The sequence below is a fragment of the Geotrypetes seraphini genome, chromosome 7 (assembly GCF_902459505.1).
Source record: "Geotrypetes seraphini chromosome 7, aGeoSer1.1, whole genome shotgun sequence".
Taxonomy (NCBI): domain Eukaryota; kingdom Metazoa; phylum Chordata; class Amphibia; order Gymnophiona; family Dermophiidae; genus Geotrypetes; species Geotrypetes seraphini.
Window position 1 is genome coordinate 92,423,523 of NC_047090.1, and position 21,698 is coordinate 92,445,220.

At 38.5% G+C, this 21,698-nt stretch overlaps 1 protein-coding gene across 3 annotated transcripts in view; it reads right to left on the reverse strand.

Moving 5' to 3' along the window:
- The window catches only part of NUBPL (nucleotide binding protein like), a 139,775-nt gene that overhangs the window by 108,962 nt on the left and 9,115 nt on the right, over positions 1 to 21,698 (reverse strand). For 2 of the 3 annotated variants that reach the window (XM_033953028.1, XM_033953029.1), the window contains exons 2-4: positions 7,112 to 7,259; positions 2,689 to 2,723; positions 1,393 to 1,483 (exon numbers count right to left, since the gene is read on the reverse strand). In XM_033953028.1, the coding sequence (XP_033808919.1) occupies positions 1,393 to 1,483; positions 2,689 to 2,723; positions 7,112 to 7,259 (274 nt within the window). Of the gene's footprint in view, positions 1 to 1,392; positions 1,484 to 2,688; positions 2,830 to 7,111; positions 7,260 to 21,698 lie in introns of all 3 variants that reach the window. The other variant, XM_033953030.1, reaches the window with a different exon arrangement.

Consider the following 21,698-nt stretch of genomic DNA (forward strand, 5'->3'; position numbering starts at 1 on the left):
CGACAACAAATTCTAGAGACATGCTTTTTCCAGCATGCTGCTATAGCCCTGTCCCTCCAGGATTGAATTTTATTGATTCAAATATATATTCTATTGCATTTGTTTTAAATTCTGCTGTGAAATCTAGTGAATGGTGTAGCTTTCTTAATTGTTGCTATGTTTGATGACACCTAGTGATCGATTTGTGCACTGTAGTTTGCTATGTATACTGTCACTTAAAGGTGGAAAGGTGCATTATCACTTGTTGCATTGGGAGAGTGACATCCTGTGGTTAAACTGTAAATCTATCCTTTGAAATCTGTTAACTGACATCTGATGGATATATTATCATACCTCTATTTCATTATTCTTTGAAAATCACCAGAAAGTTTGGGAACTACTTCATTCAAACCACCCCCCTTCTCTCCTTCCAGTTCAGACAGACTTTCAATGCATGGTAATTATGGGCTCAAATGAAAAGCCAGCAATATTAAACTTCAGTAGGTAACCTGTTAAAAATGTTTAGATAACATAGCTTGTTACACACTATATAGAAACATGAAATAAAGTCATATACAGTGGAACCTTGGTTTACGAACATAATTCATTCCAGAAGCATGCTCGCAAACCAATTTACTCGTATATTAAAGCGAGTTTCCACATAGGAAGGGAAACTCGCTTGATTCGTTCCCCCCTTCACCCCGAGGCCACTGGTGCTGCTCCACTTTACCCCCCTCCCCCAAGGCCACCGGCGCTTCTCCACACACACACCCTCCCGCGATCCGGCATCCCCCACTCACCCACCCACCCACAATCTCTTACCCCTATCTGGCATTGGCACCAGCATCAATGCACAGGACATGCCAGTGCTCGAAGTTCCTCCCTCTTGCTTGTGCTGGGCCTTGAGCACCTGCGCATGCTCAAGGCCTTCTAGTTCTCGTTCTCTCTGAGATTCTCGTAGATCTCCGAGAATCTCGTTTAGAGCGAGAACCAGAAGATTTTGAGCATGCGCAGATGCTCAAGGCCCAGAGCATGCAAGAGGGAGGATCTTCGGGCACTGGCACCGGCATGTCCTGTGCGTTGGTGCTGGTGCCAGATAGGGGTAAGAGATTGTGTTTGGGTGGGTGGGTGAGTGGGGATGCCGGATTGCAGTGGGGGGGGGGGAGGAGGGAGATACGAGCAAGGGGGGGATGCCGGATCGCGGAGGGGGGCTCGCAAATCGAGTCAACGCTCAGTTTGCAAGGCACGATTTGCGGGAATGTTTTGCTCGTCTTGCAAAACCCTCCAAACCGTGTTACTCACAAACCGAGGTTTGACTGTATATAGTAAGAGTACAACCTTTGTGTCTCTCTTTTTCTAACTTTTTTTAATTGAAACTACTCGAGTATTGAAGGGGTTAAAATATTTACTTACTTTCAGTTACTTCAGGGTGTCCCTTCAAATTCATCATCTTAGGAATGGAAGGACCATATATATCTGCATCAAGCAAACCAACTGCCTTTGTCTGCAGTGTGCAAAAGAAATTGCATATGAGATCTTCAAAGCAAAGAGAATGCTAACAAAACTTTTAATATGCTGATCTTGTAACATGCAACATATTCAATTACTATAATACGCCTTTGTAGCATACTTACTAAACCATAAGAGGTATGTAACAACACCCACTGATGTCTATCAACAAACCAAAGACAATGTAGTAGAAGAGTAGCCTAATGGTCCTGTGCAGTTAACTGAGATCCTAGAAAATTGGGTTTCACTCCCACTGCAGCTCCTTGCAACTCTGTACAAATCACTTTAACCCTCCATTGCCCTGGGTGAAAAATAGGCACTTAGGCACACAAAGTATCATAGTAACCTATGGTACTTTGTGTGCCTAAGTGCTCTGAAAATGAGCCCTTTAATTTACTAGCCTTGTTTTCAAGGTGTTCATTATATTAAAAAAAAAAAAAAAATTGTATTGCATTCAATTTGTTTATTAGTACAGTTTTGGAATTCCCTACTTAGAGATTTGAAAATTAGATCCTCCTATTTTGTGTTTCAAAAAAATATGTTTGTTTAAAAAGAGGTTTTGCGTGGGTAGGTGGGTAGGGGGGTTTTCTTGGTTGATATTGTTCCGATCTTTTAGTCAACATGAAGAAACCACGCGGTAGACTTTTCTTGTCGTTCTTCCTTGTTGTGCTTTGTATTTGGACTGTTGAACTTTGTTTCTATAAAAAATTTTCTAAATAAAAATTATTATAGAAGGGTTTTTTTCTTAATATTTTTGCTCTTATATTTTCTGTTATATTTGGTTTGTAGAATATTTTTGAGCGATTGTTATCCGCTTTGAACCTATAACCTTATAAAAAGGGTTGTTATGGTTAAGGCAAGTTATACAATAGCTGTATTAAAATGTCTATCTCAGAATTAACAATTGCTATCTTGGTCTACTGATGCAGACATTGGGCTCCTTTTACAAAGCTGCACTAACGGGTTAAAACGCGCACAACTTTTTATCACGCACTAATCCCCGAACTGGCGAAAAACTACCGCCTGCTCAAGAGGAGGCAGTAGCAGCTAGCGCGGCCGGCGGTTTAACGCGCACTATTATGCACGTTAAACTGCTAGCACAACTTTGTAAAAGGAGTCCATTGTTTCAAGCTAATGTTACCAAATTTCAACCAATAAAAATTAGTTTATTGCCATCGATGTAGATCATTCTTTACTTACCACATCATTTGCAGCTAATCCAAGAGCTAAGTTTACTGTAAGAAGAACAGGAACAAACATCACTTTGCTGCAGGAAAACTCTTTTACCACACTCATATAATTCGAATCTACAAACCTTAGAAATCTTGATTTTTCAAACGCCTATAAGCATACAATCAAATTATTATTAAAGATTTTACAATAATATTACAAAGCCAAAATTTTGTTCTGGTAAAGATTACAGGTTAATCACTGTAGGAATATTAGAACTGTATTTCTGTATGCTGTGACCCTTTATTGCACCAACATGAAAATTATTCCAAGATGATAATTGCATATTATCTTTCTAGATACCTAGACCCCTTATGACAAGACTACTCAAATGTTTCAAATCCAGGTCCAGAAACTTCTGCTGACTGAAACTTGGGGACCGCAAACTAATAAGTGCACATCATGTCTCAAGAGGTTTTTAAAAATATATTTATACTTAATAATATAACCAACTCTTACCCCCCACCCCCTTTTACAAAACCGCAAAAGCAGTTTTTAGGGCAGGCCAGCGTGCTGAATACTCTGCGCTGCTCCCGACACTCAGATGTCTGGAGCTCAAAAATCCAGTACTGTTCTCTCAATTGTAAGCGAGTCATCCAATCTCCATTGTAGTCGACAGATTATCTGTTCCATGATCAACCACCACAAATTGGTGAACTGGTGATGATTATCCAGGCAATGAGGAACCATAGGAGATGCTACAGATTTGGTATTGATTCTGCTGCTATGTTCAATCAGCCTGGTACGTATGGATCTCTTGGTAGGCCTCACATAAATCAAATTACAGGGGCAAACGATCACATAAATCACCCAGGTGGATTTACAATGAGTACCAGATTTTAATGCATAAATCTTTTTGGTCCTAGGGTGAGTCCATGTGGTACAGGAAATAGTGATGGAACAAAAATCACATTGACCACAGGATATGTGTTGCCCCATTTGATTAAACACACGGGGAAATGATGAAAACCCGAATGAACAATGCAGTCTGCTATATTTCTAGTACGAGAGTATGCTATGCATGGAGGGTCCTTAAATGTCTCGTGTAATTGCAGGATATGCCAGTATTGTCTAATGTTTCTGGCTATATAAGTAGAACAATCTGTGAAAGTCAGAACACAAACCATCTTGTTCTCACTGGAAGACTTATTTGACTGAAGTAACAAGTCTCTATTTGCATAGAGAGCTCTTAAAAAAACTTTTTGTAAAACCTCATGAGGGTACCCTCGCTGTATGAACCGCTCATACATAACTTGAGCTTGAATTTTATACAAAACTTAAATGGTTAACATAAGAACATAAGCATGGCCTCTGCCGAGTCAGACTATGGGTCCATCACGCCCAGCAGTTCGCTCCCGCGGCGGCTCCCCCAGGTTCACAACCTGTAAGTTATCTTATACCTAAAACATTCTATTCCCTAATCATTTAATATCCTATAGGTAACCCTCTAACTATACCCTTCAATCCCCTTTTCCTTCAGGAAATCATCCAATCCCATTTTGAAACCCAAAATCGTACTCTGCCCTACCACCTCCTCTGGAAGCGCATTCCAGGTATCCACCACCCTCTGAGTGAAGAAGAACTTCCTAGCATTTGTTTTGAATCTGTCTCCTTTCAATTTTTGTGAATGCATATGTGTTTGATGTGTTACGTGGTGCATAAGATGGAAACTTCGACTGTGAAGAACTAAGGCTGATACTGAACACATTTGTACGATCAGTGTACTCTATATGGCAATTCAGTTTAGGATGGGCCAGAGAGGGCTTTGATGGAAATACCAGTAATCTGGAACGTGAGTACAGTGTCAGCCAGATTTTACAGTTTGTGTCCCACAAGTGACAAGATAGTTCGGATAGGCTGCAGTGGGCTTCGATTGCAACTCCAGTAGCTGGAATCTAAGGACAGTGGCAGGCCAAACTTCTACAGTCCATGTCCCAGAAATGACAAAAAAGGACAACTTAATCATGAATTGATGATGAGTGTGACTGCTTAGCAAACTGGATGGACTGTTCAGGTCTTTATCTGCCATCATTTACTTTGTTACCCATGCAAAACAGAGGACAAAGGTATGGAGGGTGTTTTGCACACACTTCATAAAATATGCATCAGTTAATCCAGGATATTTGTGCAGGGTCAACAGATGTCAATGACAGTCCATAAGTTTCCTAGGCTAATTTTCAAAACTGAAGTACCGTACGTGTATGTTTCATTATCAAAATCTACCAGTACTCACACAGGGAAAGAATGCATGTACTATTTATGTGTGCAGTCACCTCTAAAATTACCCCCTATATCTCATTTTCCAGTTGTCTAGTTGCTTAACAAATTTACATCTGAGGAATTAATTTATTTAACCTAGAACAAAAAAGACAGAGGGGTAATGATAGCAGTTTTCAAATACAATAGAAAGTTAGAATAAGAATGTTGCCCGTTCTTCATGATTTCTTAGAAAAGGCAGATTAAAATTAGGCAGTGGGACGATTTAGGTTATAGATTAGAAGAAATTTATAATTACAAAGGTAGTCAATCACTAGAACAAGGTTGTGAAGGGTTGGAATCTCCATGATTTGAGGTTTTTAAAGACAAACTAGAGTAAGGGCAAAAGCATAGTGGGTTTTCCTCACAGACAAGGGGACTGAGCATATGACATGGATGATTTACCTAGTGCTGTAACTTCATAGCTTCAAGTATGACAGCTTTTGTAGTATAACTCTGTATTACTGTCATCTAGGGCCTCTTTTACAAAGCCACGCTAGTAGCTGCCCTGCACTAATGGCCCCGAACCCCTTAGAGATTTAAAGGGCTTTGGGGCTGTTACCGCGCGGCTTTAAAAAAGAGGCCATTAGTAACATGTTAGCAGCCAGCAGCAACATAAGTAGCTGTCAGCAGTCACTAGTAGCCATGTGCTTTAAGAAGGGTTTCAATGATCAGTTAAAGGGATACCAGAACCAAATAAAAGATTAAGAACCTCTGATTTAGGCAGTATGGAAATAAGAAAAGGCAGAGTTCAACAAAGGTGCAAGAGGAGCGTCAGCAAGCACAACACTGAAGGTAGTATGGCAACCACAGGAAACTTTATTGTAACAAATCATAGGAAACCTGACACAGCCACATTCAAGCCAAACTGCCTGCATCAGGGGATAAATCTTTTAAAGTTATCTCCATTCCAATCCAATCCAATCCTTGATCTTATATACCGATTCTTCCCCAACAATGGGGCTCAATTTGGCTTACGAAAGATTACATAGGCCTTGGAACAGCAAGATATTAAGGCACAGAAATCATTATTTGTTATCTTTATTTTTATTGAAGAGTTTGTTAAGAATTTCTGAAATAGAAAAGTTTTTAAAGTTTCCGAAAAGTTGGTAAAGAAGGAAGAAGTCTAACTTCAGCAGGAAGATTATTCCAGATTTTTGCAAAAGATCTACAGATCTTACCTAAAGCTTTAGTTCCCTTAATAGAAGGGAAGGCAAGTTTATATTTATGAATTCCCCTGGAATTAAAGGAAAGAGCGACCAATGGAGAAAAAAATCCCATATAGAATTTTAAATATTATGCTGGCACATTTGAATTGAATTCGCCAATAAACTGGAAGCCAGTGCAAGGCTTTCAATAGAGGAGTAACATGCTCGCATTTACTCTTACCAAATATCAGTTTGGCTGCCATATTTTGAATGAGATATAGCCTTTTCTTATTACATTTACTTAAGCTGATATAAAAAGAATTTACAAAATCAAAATGAGCCAGTATAATTGCCTGAACCAAAACAGCAAAATGTTGCTGATGAAACAAATGACGAACCCTTCTCAACAGAGAAGACTAAAGAAGCATTTTTTTTCTTACATTATTGATTTGATAGAGTGGAATCCAGAAAGAAACCCAGAATTTTTGATGAAAAGTCAATCTTCAAAACATCGCCAGAGTTTAACAACAGTGAAGAAGGTAATTGATCTAATTTAGGACCAAACCATAAAAGTTTTGTCTTAGTGGTATTTAATTTCATACACATAGAGAAATACCAATTTTGAATTCTTGAAATACAAGAATTAATATCTGCTGTTAAATTCATTAATGATAGATCAACTTCAAGTAAGATTAAAATGTCGTCACCTAAGATGGTCAGTGTTCAGCAGACAGCAAAATGGTACACTGTCCCTTTACATGAAGCAGAAAATCTTTAGAAAGCACCAACATTATTACCATTAGGCATTATTTTCCCATTCATATGAAGCAATGTGTACCAGCTCAGTGTGATATGCTGAACACGGACCATCTCAGGTGAAATACAGTCAAGATAACTTCAAACATGACCATGTCAGGTTTCCAGTCCAAAAATAAACATGAATAAAATCTACTCTGCATGAAATAAAAAAAAGGGTCTGGTATTATTACCTGCTATTGTTGACTTGCCAACACCCCCTTTTCCAGAGGCAACCACAACAACTTGTTTCACTCCCAGGATTGTTTTTTGCTTGGGCAGTCCTCGTGACATCATCTGTGCTTGTCTTTCCATCAATGCATCATTCTGCAAACTCGAGGACTTAAACATTGGACAGTCACATCAGTAAATGCTGACAGACAGAGGCACCTTAATGCACCATTTCATTTCTAGATTTTTAGTAACAAAAAGTTTTTAAGTGTTTAGTAGAAACTTAAGATGTTTGGTTTTTCCTTGCGGTAGGGTTAGAGAAGTACACCAATACCAATTGGAAAAATTAATCATAAAACTTCAGCATCCACAGAAAAGGAAGGGATGGGAAAATGCAAGCAGCAATAGGAGGAACTAAAACATTTCTACTGAACTCATCCACTAGGCTTAGTTAGTGCCTTCAACACAGGGCTCCTTTTACAAAGGTGCGCCAGCGGTTTTAGCGCACGCACAAGATTAGCGCACGCTAGCCGAAAAATTACTACCTGCTTAAAAGGAGGCAGTAGCGGCTAATGCGCAAGGCATTTTAGCGTGCTAGCTGCTACCGCCTCCTTTTAAGCAAGCGGTAATTTTTCAGCTAGCGCCCCAGCTAATCTTGTGCGTGCACTAAAAACGCTGGCGCACCTTAATAAAAGGAGCCCACAGTTTTGCAAGAGAGGTTTTTTGGCAACCCTTAACTGCTGTATTTAATCAATACTTTGGTAACAACAGTCCTTTTATATAAATAAAGTCAGAACCTAAACATTTATCAGTTTTAGTCCTGTCTGATTTAGTCCATGTTTGCTAACTGCTTTTAGAACCAATGCTCCTAAAAGATTATTTTTAACAATATAATTATAAATCATTCTACTGCAAACTCTTAATTCATTTTCAGTGGCATTCACATTTTTCTGATCTAATCTCATGCAAGACACAAATTTCCACAGAGGCATAAAGTAAATCATGCATAATGTGTGTTCACCTAGAAGTAATAGAATTAAACTGTGAAAATCTTGTTTATTTGGACATAAAAACTAAGATGAATTATAACGACAGGCACCTTCCACATAAGTTAAACACACAATAAAATATTATCTTACAGTTTTATCTATTTTATTGCTTCTAGGTACATGTATCCGATTTTCATCACCTGTTTTTTTGTACTACCTCACCTGTGGTGATTTTCTCTCTATTTTTTTTTCAAATCAGTGTTGGAAAGAATTATACAAGACTAGTCATTAAGCCCGTTACATTAACGGGTGCTAGAATATGTCTATCTGTCTTTCTTTCTTTCTGTGTCTCTCCCTGCCCCTGTCTCTTTCTTCGTCTCTCTCCCTCCCACTGTCTGTCTTTCTTTCTGTCTGTCTCTCTCCCTGGCCCCCTTTGTCTGTCTGTGTTTCTTTCTTTCTGTCTCTCTTCCTGCCTGCTGTCTTTCTGTGTGTCTGTTTTTCATTCTCGTGCGCTGCCTGCCTATCTTTCTGTCTCTCTCCATGGCCCCCTTTTGTCTCCCCCCAAAGCAAACCAAGATTGCTCCCTGGCCCCCTTTCCCCCCTCCCCCACTTCCCTGTGCAGCAACAGCAGCATTCCCCCCTTCTCTGTGTAGCAGCAACAGCATTCTCCCTTCCCTGTACAGCAACAGCATTCCCTCCTTCCCTGTGCAGCAGCATTTCCCTTTTCCCTGTGTAGCAGCAGCATTCCCCCCCACTTCCCTGTGCAGCAGCAGCATTCCCCCCTTCCCTGTGCACCCACCCCTTGCCTGCTCCCCCTGTTCCCTTCCTTTTCCCTCCCCCCGTCCAGCAGCATTCCTTTCCTACTCCCCCTGTGCATATGACCCACAGAAATCTACTTGCCTCACAGAAAAGCGCTGCACCGCGCTGTTGCTGGCCTCGGTGTCTTCTCTACACTGCGGCCAACCCTAGCGGAAACAGGAAGTTGTGAGAGGACGGGCCGCAGTGGAGAGAAGATTGTGAGGCCAGTGGCAGCACAGCAGCAGCGCTTTTCAGTTAAAAGCTATGAGCAGGCGAGAAGGAGTAGGAGGAAAAATAGATGCCGGCAGGGGGGTTTGGAGGTCAGGGCGCGTGCGGCAAGCCGCCGCTCGCGCCTGAAGATTTTAAAAGAGCGCTTGGCGTTGGGGCGTGTGCGGCAAGCCGCCGCTCGCGCCTGAAGATTTTATGGTAATTGTCGGATGGCTCGGTGTGGTCCCTATGCAGCAGGAGCTGAAAGCAGCGCTGGGGGCTTGTGAGAGGAGCCGCCGCTGCTGGCGACCAAGGTAGGTTCTGGGAAGAAGGCTGTGGACTCGCGCATGCGCACTCCTGCGACCACAGACCTACAGCGCACGGAACACGCAAATAGGAGTGCGCATGCGCGAGTTAGCCTTTTATTATATAGGATAAGAGATTAAGACTGAGGACAAAACTCTCCAAAACGGGCCAGATCAGAGTGAAAGTTCCAGAAAAATAAATTGTCCAAAAAAACATCCCTATGTAAGAAGGAATTCCAATTTTTGCAGTACAGTATATAAATTTTGATACAGTGGTACCTAGCAATTAAGGAACTGCTCCTTTCAAATTGCCTGTTCCCTGTTCTCTTCTCTCTCAGTCACAAGCAAAACACATAGCCCAGAACCACAAAAGCACACTTTGGAGACGATTCAGAAAGATAACAGACACAAACACATAGTTTGTGTGATGTTTGCGCCGGTTTCCTGTATTAACTTTACTGAGCAAGCAAAAAAACAAAGGAAATGGACACCTCTGCACAAACGAAATCCAGACTGATTGACTCGTTGATTTGAATTGCATTTTTGGTTGCTATTAAAGTTTGAAGACCTGGCTCTTTCTGCTCTTGTTAATTGGACCAACATCTTTTTCTGGGACTCTGTGAAACATTGATTTCAGCCGGACTTGTTACCTCATTGCCGATTCTATCGAGCACTAGAAAGCCTCTTCTATTGCCAGCATAGGGGACTTTGTTGCTTCCTATAAGAAAGCCGTGCTCTGAGAAGTTGCTCTTACCGGAAGCGTCTTTATATGTGACCTCATCTGGGGCCCTGTGAAGCAGCGATTTCAACTGGACTTCTTACCTCACTACTGATTCTATCAGGCACTAGGGCTTTGTTGCTTCCTATAGGAGAGCCATGCTTCTTTGGCATGTGGCTGCAGGGCAGGCCCTGCAGGCCGTGCTCCTTGGGGCTTCCGAGGAGGGATGAGTGATGAGAAATGAATGTTTAAGGTATTTTATATTTTGTTTAATTTGTTTGAATGGGGAAATGTAAAGCTAAAACCAAAATGTTTACACTGGTTTCATTTGGGCCGATGGATCACCATATTGCACCTTTAGGCAATCTAAGGGCTTCTTTTACTAAGGTGCGCTATGCTTTTTAGCGTGCTAACCACTCGCTAAATGCTAATGCGTGCATGTTAGTCTATGGATGCGTTAGAGGTTAGCGCACGCTAGAATGCTTAGCGCACCTTATTAAAACAGGGGGTAAATCTCAATAAAAAATTTGTTTTCTCCATTAGAGGCTTCACTATCTCCCCCAAGACATATTCCCCCTCCTCCACCAGTATCTTGTGATAATGGGACCATGTTGGAGGTTCTTATATCAGAGACAGAACTCAAAAGGAATCACAAGGTATTTCAAAACTGAATTTTACTAAAATTACTTCAGATGGTTGTTCTACCAGATTCAAAATTGACTGTTCCTGTAACTGAAGATAAGCAAGATATTATCCTCAAAGATTTATGGGATCTTAATCAAAGGATGGAAAGGATGTTAAGATCTGTTGTTTCTCAGAATAAGATCTTTTCAAAAGAAGTAGCTGAAAAATGTGTTAATGAGAATTCCAATGTTTCCTTATTGGATAAATGTTGTAGAACATTGGAGTCTCCGATTTCAGCTCTACAAGCTGTTCCAGCATCGGCAATTAAAGACTCTTGGAAATGCTTGAAAATGTTGATAGAGCTAGAAATCTAAGATTTGTTAATTTTCCTATTATATATTTGCCTTCACCTGAGATCCTTTTGAGGAAATACCTCAAAGAGATTCTAAGTTTGGAAAATAGAGCTACTTTTTCATTTTCGAAATGTTACTGCATACCCTCTAGAAAAAAAGCTCACAGGGATCAAGAACAAGGGGTTGATCATTTGGCCTCCTCAGAATTAAATTTAACTGCCTTTTTAGGCCTTAACGAAAATGATAAATCTATGATAATGAAACTTTATTTTAAAAAGAAAGATTAAATTTTCTATGGTGCTAAAGTGATGCTGTCTCCTGATGTAGCCAGGGCAACTTAGCTGAGACAGAAGGCTATTTTAGCTTTGAAGCCCAGTGATGGCCCTGAAAGCTATTTTTTTTTCTTAAATTTCCTTGCAAATGTTTAGTGAGTTTTTCACTTTTGAGGAATCCTCATCCGCACAGAGTTATACTCGGTATTGTTTTCAGTGTTTAATCTACATGCTTCAATATCAGGACTTTTAAGGACCCCTGAGGAAGACATCATTGTCGAAATATGAACCGTGTTGAGTCCATACCTCTCTATGATTTAGGTCCTAGATATATTTTATGTGGATTATCCAATTGTACATTTTTGAATAAAGCCTGCATCTTGAACATCACTGTCTCCACAGATCTTTTTGTTTTTGCTGGTATTTGGTCCTGTTGATCATCTTTTTAGATCATCTTTTTTTTTTTTTTTATCAATTATCTTTAATAAGGTTTACAGTTCTCTGTCTTCTTGTTGGTGTATTCTACCTCCTGCTGTGATACATGCTTGTTTTGTACTGTTTCTATTTGATTCCCTTTTGGTTGTATGTTCCCTTTTGCAATTGCTTATAAAGATAATTGAGATCATCTTTATACTATCCACCCAATGAAGCGAAAATCTCAGAAGTGTCTGTTCTCCAGATAGGAGTATCTTTCAGAAGATCAAAACAAATGCAGTTTCATAATAGGGCTTGGTTGTGGGAGAAGAATGTGTAGATATGTGTAGTAGTCAGAGGATTTCTAGCATAATGTGGCTGCGTTAACATTACTCATGGAGTCTCCACAGCCACCCAAAGGGTTAAAAGTAAAACAAAACTCTTTAGTAATATTCAGCAAGGTATGCTGTAGCCTGATCATTTCACAAGCATCATATATAGAAAACAAAGTAAGTTACAAATCTTCACACTGCTCTGTCTTAGCTGACAGTCCCCAGTCACAATGTGCAAAGCTTAACTTCAGGATTAAACAAACTCAGCCCTGGCTCCAGCCATGCCGCAATGGATCAAGACTTTCACAAGGTTCCAACGTGAATCTTTTCCTATCTTAATCAGTTTTCCAATTCTTTATGCATAGGATGTAAAAGCATATGCTGAGGGTTGCTTCTCTCTGGCTTACCTCTGCTCTCACGAGTTTTATCTGACAGAACCACATCATCCCTGTTGAGGCCTAAGAAGCTAGACATCTAAAAGTGATCCTTTGAAGCAGTTTCCCTATACACTCCATCAGAGTGTTTCTTATGTATGCCTCATGTAATTGCATAGTGGTATCCAGAAAGTACGCCTGTATGGACAGTTCTAGGCTTAGATTGATAATGGAGTGGAATTTGTTGAATTCTTGATAGAATTTCTTCAGAGATTCAAGTCCTTGGGTCCAAATGATGAAGATATTGTCAATATATTTCAGGTAGAGACTTCTGAGCATAGCAGAATGATACAAAGGACAAAGTATTGAAAAGTGCTAGGCACATTCCAATAGTTTTATCTTTCTATCCCTCTCCTTCCCCATATATCATCTTTTTTTTTTTAAGTTCAGGAAATTTTTATTGGTATTCAAAAAACGAAAAACATAACAAAGGGAGTGTATATCAGATGCAAATTAGATGTTATAATGTTATCTATGATAGAAAAGTAACATTAACAGTCGCAATCTAATGAGCAAGTGGTGCAATAATGCATACATAAAATATAATGTACAAAGAAAACAATAAGCATAAAATATACCGTAAAATATAAGTGATAAAAAACAACTAAAAAAAAATAAAACCAGTAAATTAAAAGGCAAGTAATAATATGAAAATATCAAAGGAAAGGGGAAATCTAGCTGAGATAGTAACATGGTAATATGTAAAACATGTTTAAATTTGAATTTGTAAACCATAACCATGAGTAAAATGGTAGCATTTGAAGCTAAACCTGAATTAACATGAGCTCTATACAAGGGAGTATAATCAAGATAACAAGCAGTTAAGTCAATTGTTTTGAAAGTGACTAATAAGGAAAAGTGTCAATTCAGATGTGATAATCATTCAGATGGAGGATATGGAGATATGGAATATTCGAAGTGGAGCCCAGAGTTGCTCAAATCTGTGTAATGAATGAGTTCAATCTGCAGCTATACGTTCATATTTTGCCATAAGGCAAACCATATTCCACCAGGTTCTAAACTCTGCTGCTGCCAAGTTTTTCCAATTTGACAAAACTATTTTAAGAGCAATCATAATGAGCAAGTGTAATAATTCACTTTCATCTTTAGTTAAGGTGAGATGAACATGATCACTCCCAAGGATAAGAATGTTGAAAGATATAGGTTGATCTTTGCAGTATAGCACTGATATCTGACCAAATTCTGTTCCAATAGCTGTGAAGTAATGGACAGTCAAAAATCATGTGACGTAAAGAGCCACCCTTCTGTCCACAAGACCAGCAGTTGTCTGAAGTATCAGGTGAAATTTTTGATAAACGCTGAGGTGTCTAATAAGCTCTGTGAAGTAAAAATAATTCCATTTGTAAGTATGCAGCAGAACGACACAGCTTTGAAGGTCTCAACCAAAGAGTACGCCATGTTTCTTCTGGAATATCCAAACCCAATTCCTCATTCCATCGATTTTCAAGATCTATCAACCTCTTAGTTTTTTTCGTTCTAATGAGTTTGTACCATTGTGAAGCTTCTTTTTTATTGTAGTTCATTGCAGAACAAAGATCGAGGATATCGAGAGTTTTGTTAGTTAGTTGAGTAGTTATAAGCATCTTCTGGAGAGAATGTTGGAGCTGAAGCCATTGATAATGGCAACAGGGAGGTAACTGATAACGTTCAGCAAGCGTATTGGATGGTATCCATCCAGTATCATCTTTTAGGTGGTTCACTTGCCAGATCCTAGCACGTTGCCAATTCTTCCAGTCAACAGTATTGTTTTGAATCTTAATATGTTCGTTTCTCCATAACGGTGATTAAACTGTGGATGACCATTGTACCTGTAACAGTGATTCGAGGTCTTGAAAGACTTTTTTCATCGAGGTTAGCAAGTAGTCCGATTCTTTGACTGATTTTGACAGTGGCATAAATGGCAAGTCAGGAAGTGAGTGAGGTCCATAATGTTCAGCTTCGAAGTCACACCAAATATTATTTAAAAGAGGTAGGTCACCTCAAAGGATCCAACAGGCACCTTGACGTAATAAAAAAGCACAGTGATAATCGTAAAAATCAGGAAAGTTAACTCCACCGTCCATCTTGGAAGCTTTTATTTTCTTCAATGCAATCTGTTGAGATCCTTTATTCCAAAGGAATTGAGTTAAAATAGTATCAATTTTCTTGTAAAAGGTTTGCGGAAAAAAGAAAGGTAACATGCTTAATGTGTAATTAAGTTTAGGTGTTACGATCTTTTTAATTGATTCTAATCTCCCCCACCACGATAACTTCAATGGAGTCCAACGATGAATTACAGAATTAAGGAGTTGGAATATGTGAGCCGTACACAACTCAATCGTCTGGGAAATAGAGTTGCCAAAGGTTATACCCAAGTATTTAATCTTGTTAGGTGACCATTGAAAGCTAAGATCTTCCACCTCCGCTCTTTGAACGAAATTATTCAGCGGCATGAGTTCTGTTTTAGATGTATTTAGTTTATAGCCTGATACTTTGGCATACTCATCAACAGTGGATAACAGTTGATGCAAAGAGTCTGGGGTAGTATATATCAGAATGTCAGCCGTAAATTTTACTTCCCTGTTACCATTTTTAACTCCTTTGATGCCAGGATTGTTACGAATAGAGATTAGTAGTGGTTCCAGCACTAAATTGAAGAGCAGAGGTGACAATGAACAACCTTGTCTGGTGCCCCTAGTTGGATGAAATGAGTTGGAAATCAGACCATTAATTTGTTTGTTAGTGGTGGGAGCAGTATATAGTACTTAACCATGTTAATAAATTCTTTACTAAATCCAAACCATTGTAGAGTATCAAAAAGAAAACCCCATTCCACGCGATCAAATGCCTTTTCAGCATCTAATGCAAGGGCCAAGAGAGGCTTTTTATCCTGATTTGCACATTGAATCACATTCACAAACATCCTAGCATTGTCACTTGCTAGTCTGCCCGGCATGAATCCATTTTGTTCAATACCTATCAGTTTTGGTAAAACATTTTGTAGACGAAGAGCAAGAATCTTTGCATATATTTTTGCATCTACATTTATTAATGATAACGGCCTATAGTTAGACATATGTAGAGGATCTTTCCCCGGTTTAAGTAGAACGATGATCCTGGCCTCAGTAAAAGTACCTAGCACTTGACCATTTTCAATAAGATGATTGAAAAATGAGAGAAGATGTATGATTAGTATATCCCGGAAGGCACTATAAAATTCTGAGGTCAAACCATCAAGGCTCGGCGTTTTCTTTTTTGCCATCCCTCGCAACGCATCCGTTATGTCAGTTGATGTGATATTTGCAGAGAGTAAGTTATTATTTTCCTCTGTGAGTGACGGGTGTTGTAAATTATCATGCAAAACTGTTTTAGATGCAGTAGAAGTTCCTTCAGATGTATACAGATTCTCATAGAATTTCTGAAAACATTGCAAAATTTTCGACAAGTCAGATATTTGTTGCCCTGATTGATCCATAATTGTGTGAATATTTAGCCTTTCTTCTCTAACTTTTAAATAGTTGGCTAAAGCATGAATATTCTTGTTATTGTTGCAATAATAGTTTGCTAATTGCATGAAGATGGCATTTCCAGCCTTCCTGCTGAGCAGTAGGTTATAGTCTAGTCTTGATTGATGCAGTTTCTTAAGTGTGCACATATCAGAAGGATTGGTTTGATGGGAAGATTCCAAATCTCTTATAGTTTTGACATGTTCTTGAAGTTTTTTTTCAAGTTCTCTCTTTTTTCGAGCTTGATATGATATGACAACGCCCCTGATACATGCTTTGAAAGCATCCCATAAACAGGGCCACCCTGTATCTTCAGGTTTATTGAACTGAAAATATTCTTGTATCGCAGTTCTTGTCTGAGTCATGAAATCAGGGTCTAATAAAAGTGAGTTATTAAATCTCTAATGTGTTCCTTTTTTGTTTACAATCAGATCTGAGAGTGATAATTCAATTAATGCATGATCTGAAATCGATATTTCATGTATGTCTGAGAATGCTAATTTGTTCACGAGATTATTACGCACCAAAAAGAAGTCAATTCTTGAGTAGGAATTATGGGGAGGAGAATAGAAGGAATATTGTCTATCATCACCGTGCATAAGCCTCCAGGCGTCCACTAATTTTAATTGATTGATCATGTTGTGTAAACTCTGCCATGAATGTGTGGGTTTATGAGACGCCGTTGATTTACGATCACTGATGGGATCCAATATTTGGTTAAAGTCTCCAACCACGATATGTGCTTGTGATTTTTCTTCTAACAGTGTTAACATAATCTCATTAAAAAATTCTGGTTTATCCACATTAGGGGCATAAACATTTATTATGGATAGTGGAGTTTGACCTACCATTAAATTAACTTTGATCCATCTACCTTCTGTATCAGTAGATTGCGAAAGTAATTGAACATCTGGTCTAGCCCTTATCAATACAGCAGTTCCATTCCTTTTTTTCAACGCCAGTGATGCTATAACTGGTAAGGAACAATTGGTTTTCAGTTTGGCTGATTCTAAGGTATTTAGATGGGTTTCTTGAAAACAGACTATATCCGGAGATTTCTTCGATATATGATCTAATATCTTTTCCCGTTTGATCGGATTATGAAAACCCTTGACATTTAATGATAATATTTTTAACATCTGAAGGTGAAAAATCTAATCTGTAGAATTAGACACTTTGGGCTGCAGGTGAGAAAAGTGCTTGCAACTGCTTGTGAATAACAAATTTTTAAAGTGTTAATAGCCAAGATTAGGGTAACCATGACATCCAGGCGCACTACAGCACTGTCCAGGCGAGGGAATGGGCCAAGACAGTTAAACTCCACGGGTAGAGAGCGTATGAGTACAGATCAATCACAAAACTGGCAAAAAGACTGACTTATCTATTATTCAATAGCAAAAAAATACGCAGTTAACCTTATGTTTGCAAAGAAACATAGTAAAATGACAACAGGAGGATAACATGAAGTTTCTTATATGTTAATAGCAATCTGAGAATGGATTGGGCCATCCCGATAATCATGTAATAGAAACAGAGTTAAGGACAAATCTAATAATGAATTTTCAGGATATGCAGTCACAGCATATGAAAATAAAATATACGGTCATACTTCATGTTTTGGTGACAACATCAACCATAAGTGTAGAGTTAATTAACTAATACTCCACATGGGCCAGTCAAGATTTAGCCAAGAAATTTATAGTTGTGATTTAAACATAAATCCTAATAAATAACAGCAATTGTCACCCTAAATAGAAAGAGATTGTATTTCGCAATAACATCAGTAAAGAGAAAAAACATGGTAAGTGTAGAGTATAAAGTGTGAAATCATACAAATATAATGTTAAAGCACTCATAAAAGGTAACAAGCACACGTTATTAGTATGTAATTCAGATCAAGAAGTGATAGCAGGTGTGCTTATGTAAGCTATTGTGAAAATATACTTGTCTAATATAAGAATAAGGCGACATATAGTGCCATTAGATGTATAAGAAAGTAGTAACATTCCATTTAGATATAGTATGAAGCCCTTTGCAGAAACATTATTATTCACTGACTGATATTATCTAAAACACGAAGTACATGGAGATAGAATTAATTGTAAATTCAATATTAGTAACATTGATCTAGTGAAACAAATCTGACATCAACAGTAAAGATGCAGAGACCACAAGTGAAAGTTAATTCCTATAAAATGAATATTATTAGCAGGAAACTAGATAAAATCAATTGATGTCTATGATACAGTCCACAGGATTAGAACAGATTAACTGAAAAGAAATAAAAGCAGATATCATTTGGATTATTGACCATCCCTTATATTATTATAACCTGAGATCTAAGCTTAAATTTATATGCCCAATTATTAGTAATAATTAATTTATAAAAAAGATGTACTGATGACAGTATGAAAATGCAGTTTATAATTAAAGGACTCTAAAATGCATTGAAAAACAATTTATATAAGCGACGTGATATTAAACTATAATTTATGTAGTAGGGCTATGACTATTTCATTATAGGCACTTTAAATATCCGAAGAGAAATTAATATTATAGACACGTGCAAAATAAAAATCCGCGTAGTCAATGCCATTGTACAAGTTGCATTCAAGTTAAAAACATTTTTATATATAGATAATAGAAAATTCATATTTAGTGATATTATTCAGAGCACCAGAGGATGAGAAATATGGTGCACTCACTGCAAATTAATTATTAAGAGACAATATGTTATAGCGTTTTATAAACAATTCATATATTCATATAAAAGAATCCTGGGTTGCCTGTCTTGATCCAATTGATTTTAAGTAAGAATGTCAGAAGCTGCTCAGTAAAAAATGTAAAGTAATAACCATGCAGAATATCAGAAAGATAACATAATATGCAATTCATATGTAGTCTTTTCAAAGTACCGACTTACTACAGCTGCATCACAAAAGCTGAAGAGGAGATCCTGTGCTGGAAATTATAATAACCGTGAAAAGAAGTATTAAATCGAGTGTGGTCAAAAGTAGGAGATATCTGTCATATATAGTTCCAGCGATCGACAGGCTTACTAGTAGCAGTTTAAATCGAGTGTAGGAGGAGAGCAAAAGAGAGAAAACTGAGGTTAGCTTACTCATGGTGATAGAAATTGAAAACATGAAGCACGCTAACAAACTTTTATGGCGAGGAGAGCCGCATGTGGTAAAACTCAAAACCAGATTGCAGGTATAACATTATTTAAACACGATCTATGCTGGTCGGTTGATGTTCTTCTAGGAAATCCGCTAGTTGTTTAGGGTCGGTGAAGTTTTTGGTCGCATTGTTGAAGGTAACCCTCATGGTGGCGGGATACAGCATACCAAATTGGGCCTTGATCTCCCAGAGCTTAGGTCAAAAGGCAAGCAGCTGCTTACGTTGATGGGCTGTGTTCTTGCTGAGATCTGGCACTTTTAATACGGTGTTTGAATCCATCTTGAGTAGTGCTTTAGCTTTCGCTTTTTGTGTTACCTCCATGAGTTGCGAGTATCTCAGGAACCTCACAATAATAGGTCTTGGAAAACGAGCATTACTGGGCCTGTATGATGGTACTCAGTGAGCCCTGTTCAGCTCAAAATCACGATCAAATTTGATGTCAAGTAGTTTAGGTACAAGTGTTTCCATGAATTTAAGTGGATCTGACCCTTCCCGGCCCTCCGGAATCCCGAGGAAACTTAAGTTATTTCTATGGGACCGCAGATTCGTCTCTTCCAACTCTTTTTCCAACTGCGCTACGCGCTTAATTTGATGTTGCAATGTGGAAACTGTGGCTTGTGTTCCAGTGTGTTTCGCCTCCAATTCATCCATCTGTAGTTTTAATTGTGAGAAATCAGCCCTTAAAGCAGTTAGATCTGACCGCATTTCCAAGATTTCCTCTTTAGTTTCATTAAGCGTATCACGCATGGCGCGTATTTCAGTGAGAACCGTTTGAATCATGTCGGCCTCCTCCTTATCTTCGGGTTTTTTACTCGGTGAAGCCGGTTCCAGTTTGTGCCGCTTGTTTATTTTTGTAGTCGACATCTTTAGGTCTTACTTGATTTTGTTTTCGCTGCAAATTATGAGTTTTATTGCCGTTGAAATATTGATTTTAGTTGTATTTTTGCCAGAGCTCTGTAATCAAGCTGCCATCACTCACTGCGCTCTCTAGCGCCCCCCCCCCCTCCAATACACCATCCTTTATATGTGCCCATGTCCCAAATCTCACTTCATGCATTTCATGAAGTAGACTCTGGCCTTTGAAATATCATGCCTCGATAAATTGGTTTTAGTCTATAAAGTGCCGGTCTGCTTCTGTCAATTTTGTTACACCAGATAACCACTTCTACTTTTAAATTCCTTAATTATGATGAACAGCCGTCTGCTAACTCAGAGGTGTATTTCATTTTCTTTAATTCCACTGTAAAACCTACAGATCATACTTTCCATTGCTCCAGGTAAAAAATAAGTACTTGTATGTAATATGTAAACCGCTTTAATTGTAATCACAGAAATGCGGTATATCAAGTCTCACTCCCTTCCCCTGATCATCTAGGCTTGAAAGATGAAGGCATTTGCAGATTGCAAACATATTTAGGATCCAAATATTTAGGTAGCTTTGTCAGATATATTCAGGAGGTTAGGACTGCCAACTATCTGGCTTTTTTCAGGATTCTACAGATTTATTTACTCACAATATTTATATTCCACACAACCCAAATGTTCTTGGAAGATAATTAAAATATACATAATTAAAAATAATAATAAAAACAATCACTAACAAAGGTAAAAAAACAAATCTCTCTTTTGTTCCAACAGGCATTGTAATATTTAACAGCCAAGACCTATAGCTGTGTTTAGTCAATGTCTTAACTTTGTTCAAATAGATATGCTTTCAATGCCTTTTTGAACAAATGTAGCTTTCACACATTACAAACACTTGGCTAGCCAATATGCTTGGACATTATTCAGAGTGTAAAACCTCTATCTGCAGTTCTCCTACCCTCCTCTCTCATTACCCCCCATGCCCCCATGTCAACCATGTGACGGAACCTGCTTTAGTGTCTCTACCAGCAGAGATTGGGGCCACAATCCAGCCAATGGGAAGGCCCTAAGCTGCCCAAGTGAAGTTTTGGTATGAGGTGTGGGGGAGAGAATAAGCTCTGAAAGGCACTGGACAAGAGATAGCCAATGAGTTTCCAGAATGGAAGGGGAGAGAAGGCTGGATTTCAAACTCTGAGCATTCTAGTTAATAAAGTTCAAATTTTACAAAATTTCTATTGCAAATATTTCAAAGATTTTTCTGTGTGTCCTATGTGCTGATATTAGAGATCTCTCTTTTAGACATCAACACTTTAAGAATTACATTAGAGCACTTCTATTTATGAAGTGTTTTCAGTTCTTTGTTCCTATTAGTCAGTGCTTGCTTCTTGGCTGTTTTGACCCACTTCTATATACGACCTCTCAAAACAGCTTTAAAAGTCTATCAGCTTAGAGTTGGGTTGTAATCAGCAGAAAACTTACATCTATTGAAATCTGAAATTGAATCATTTTGCAAATTCTGAGAAATACAATTTCCTAGAATGGAGACATTCAGCCTTCAATTACTACTCAGAATACCACTTCTCAGTAAGATAAGCAGATAATAGGAAAGGATAG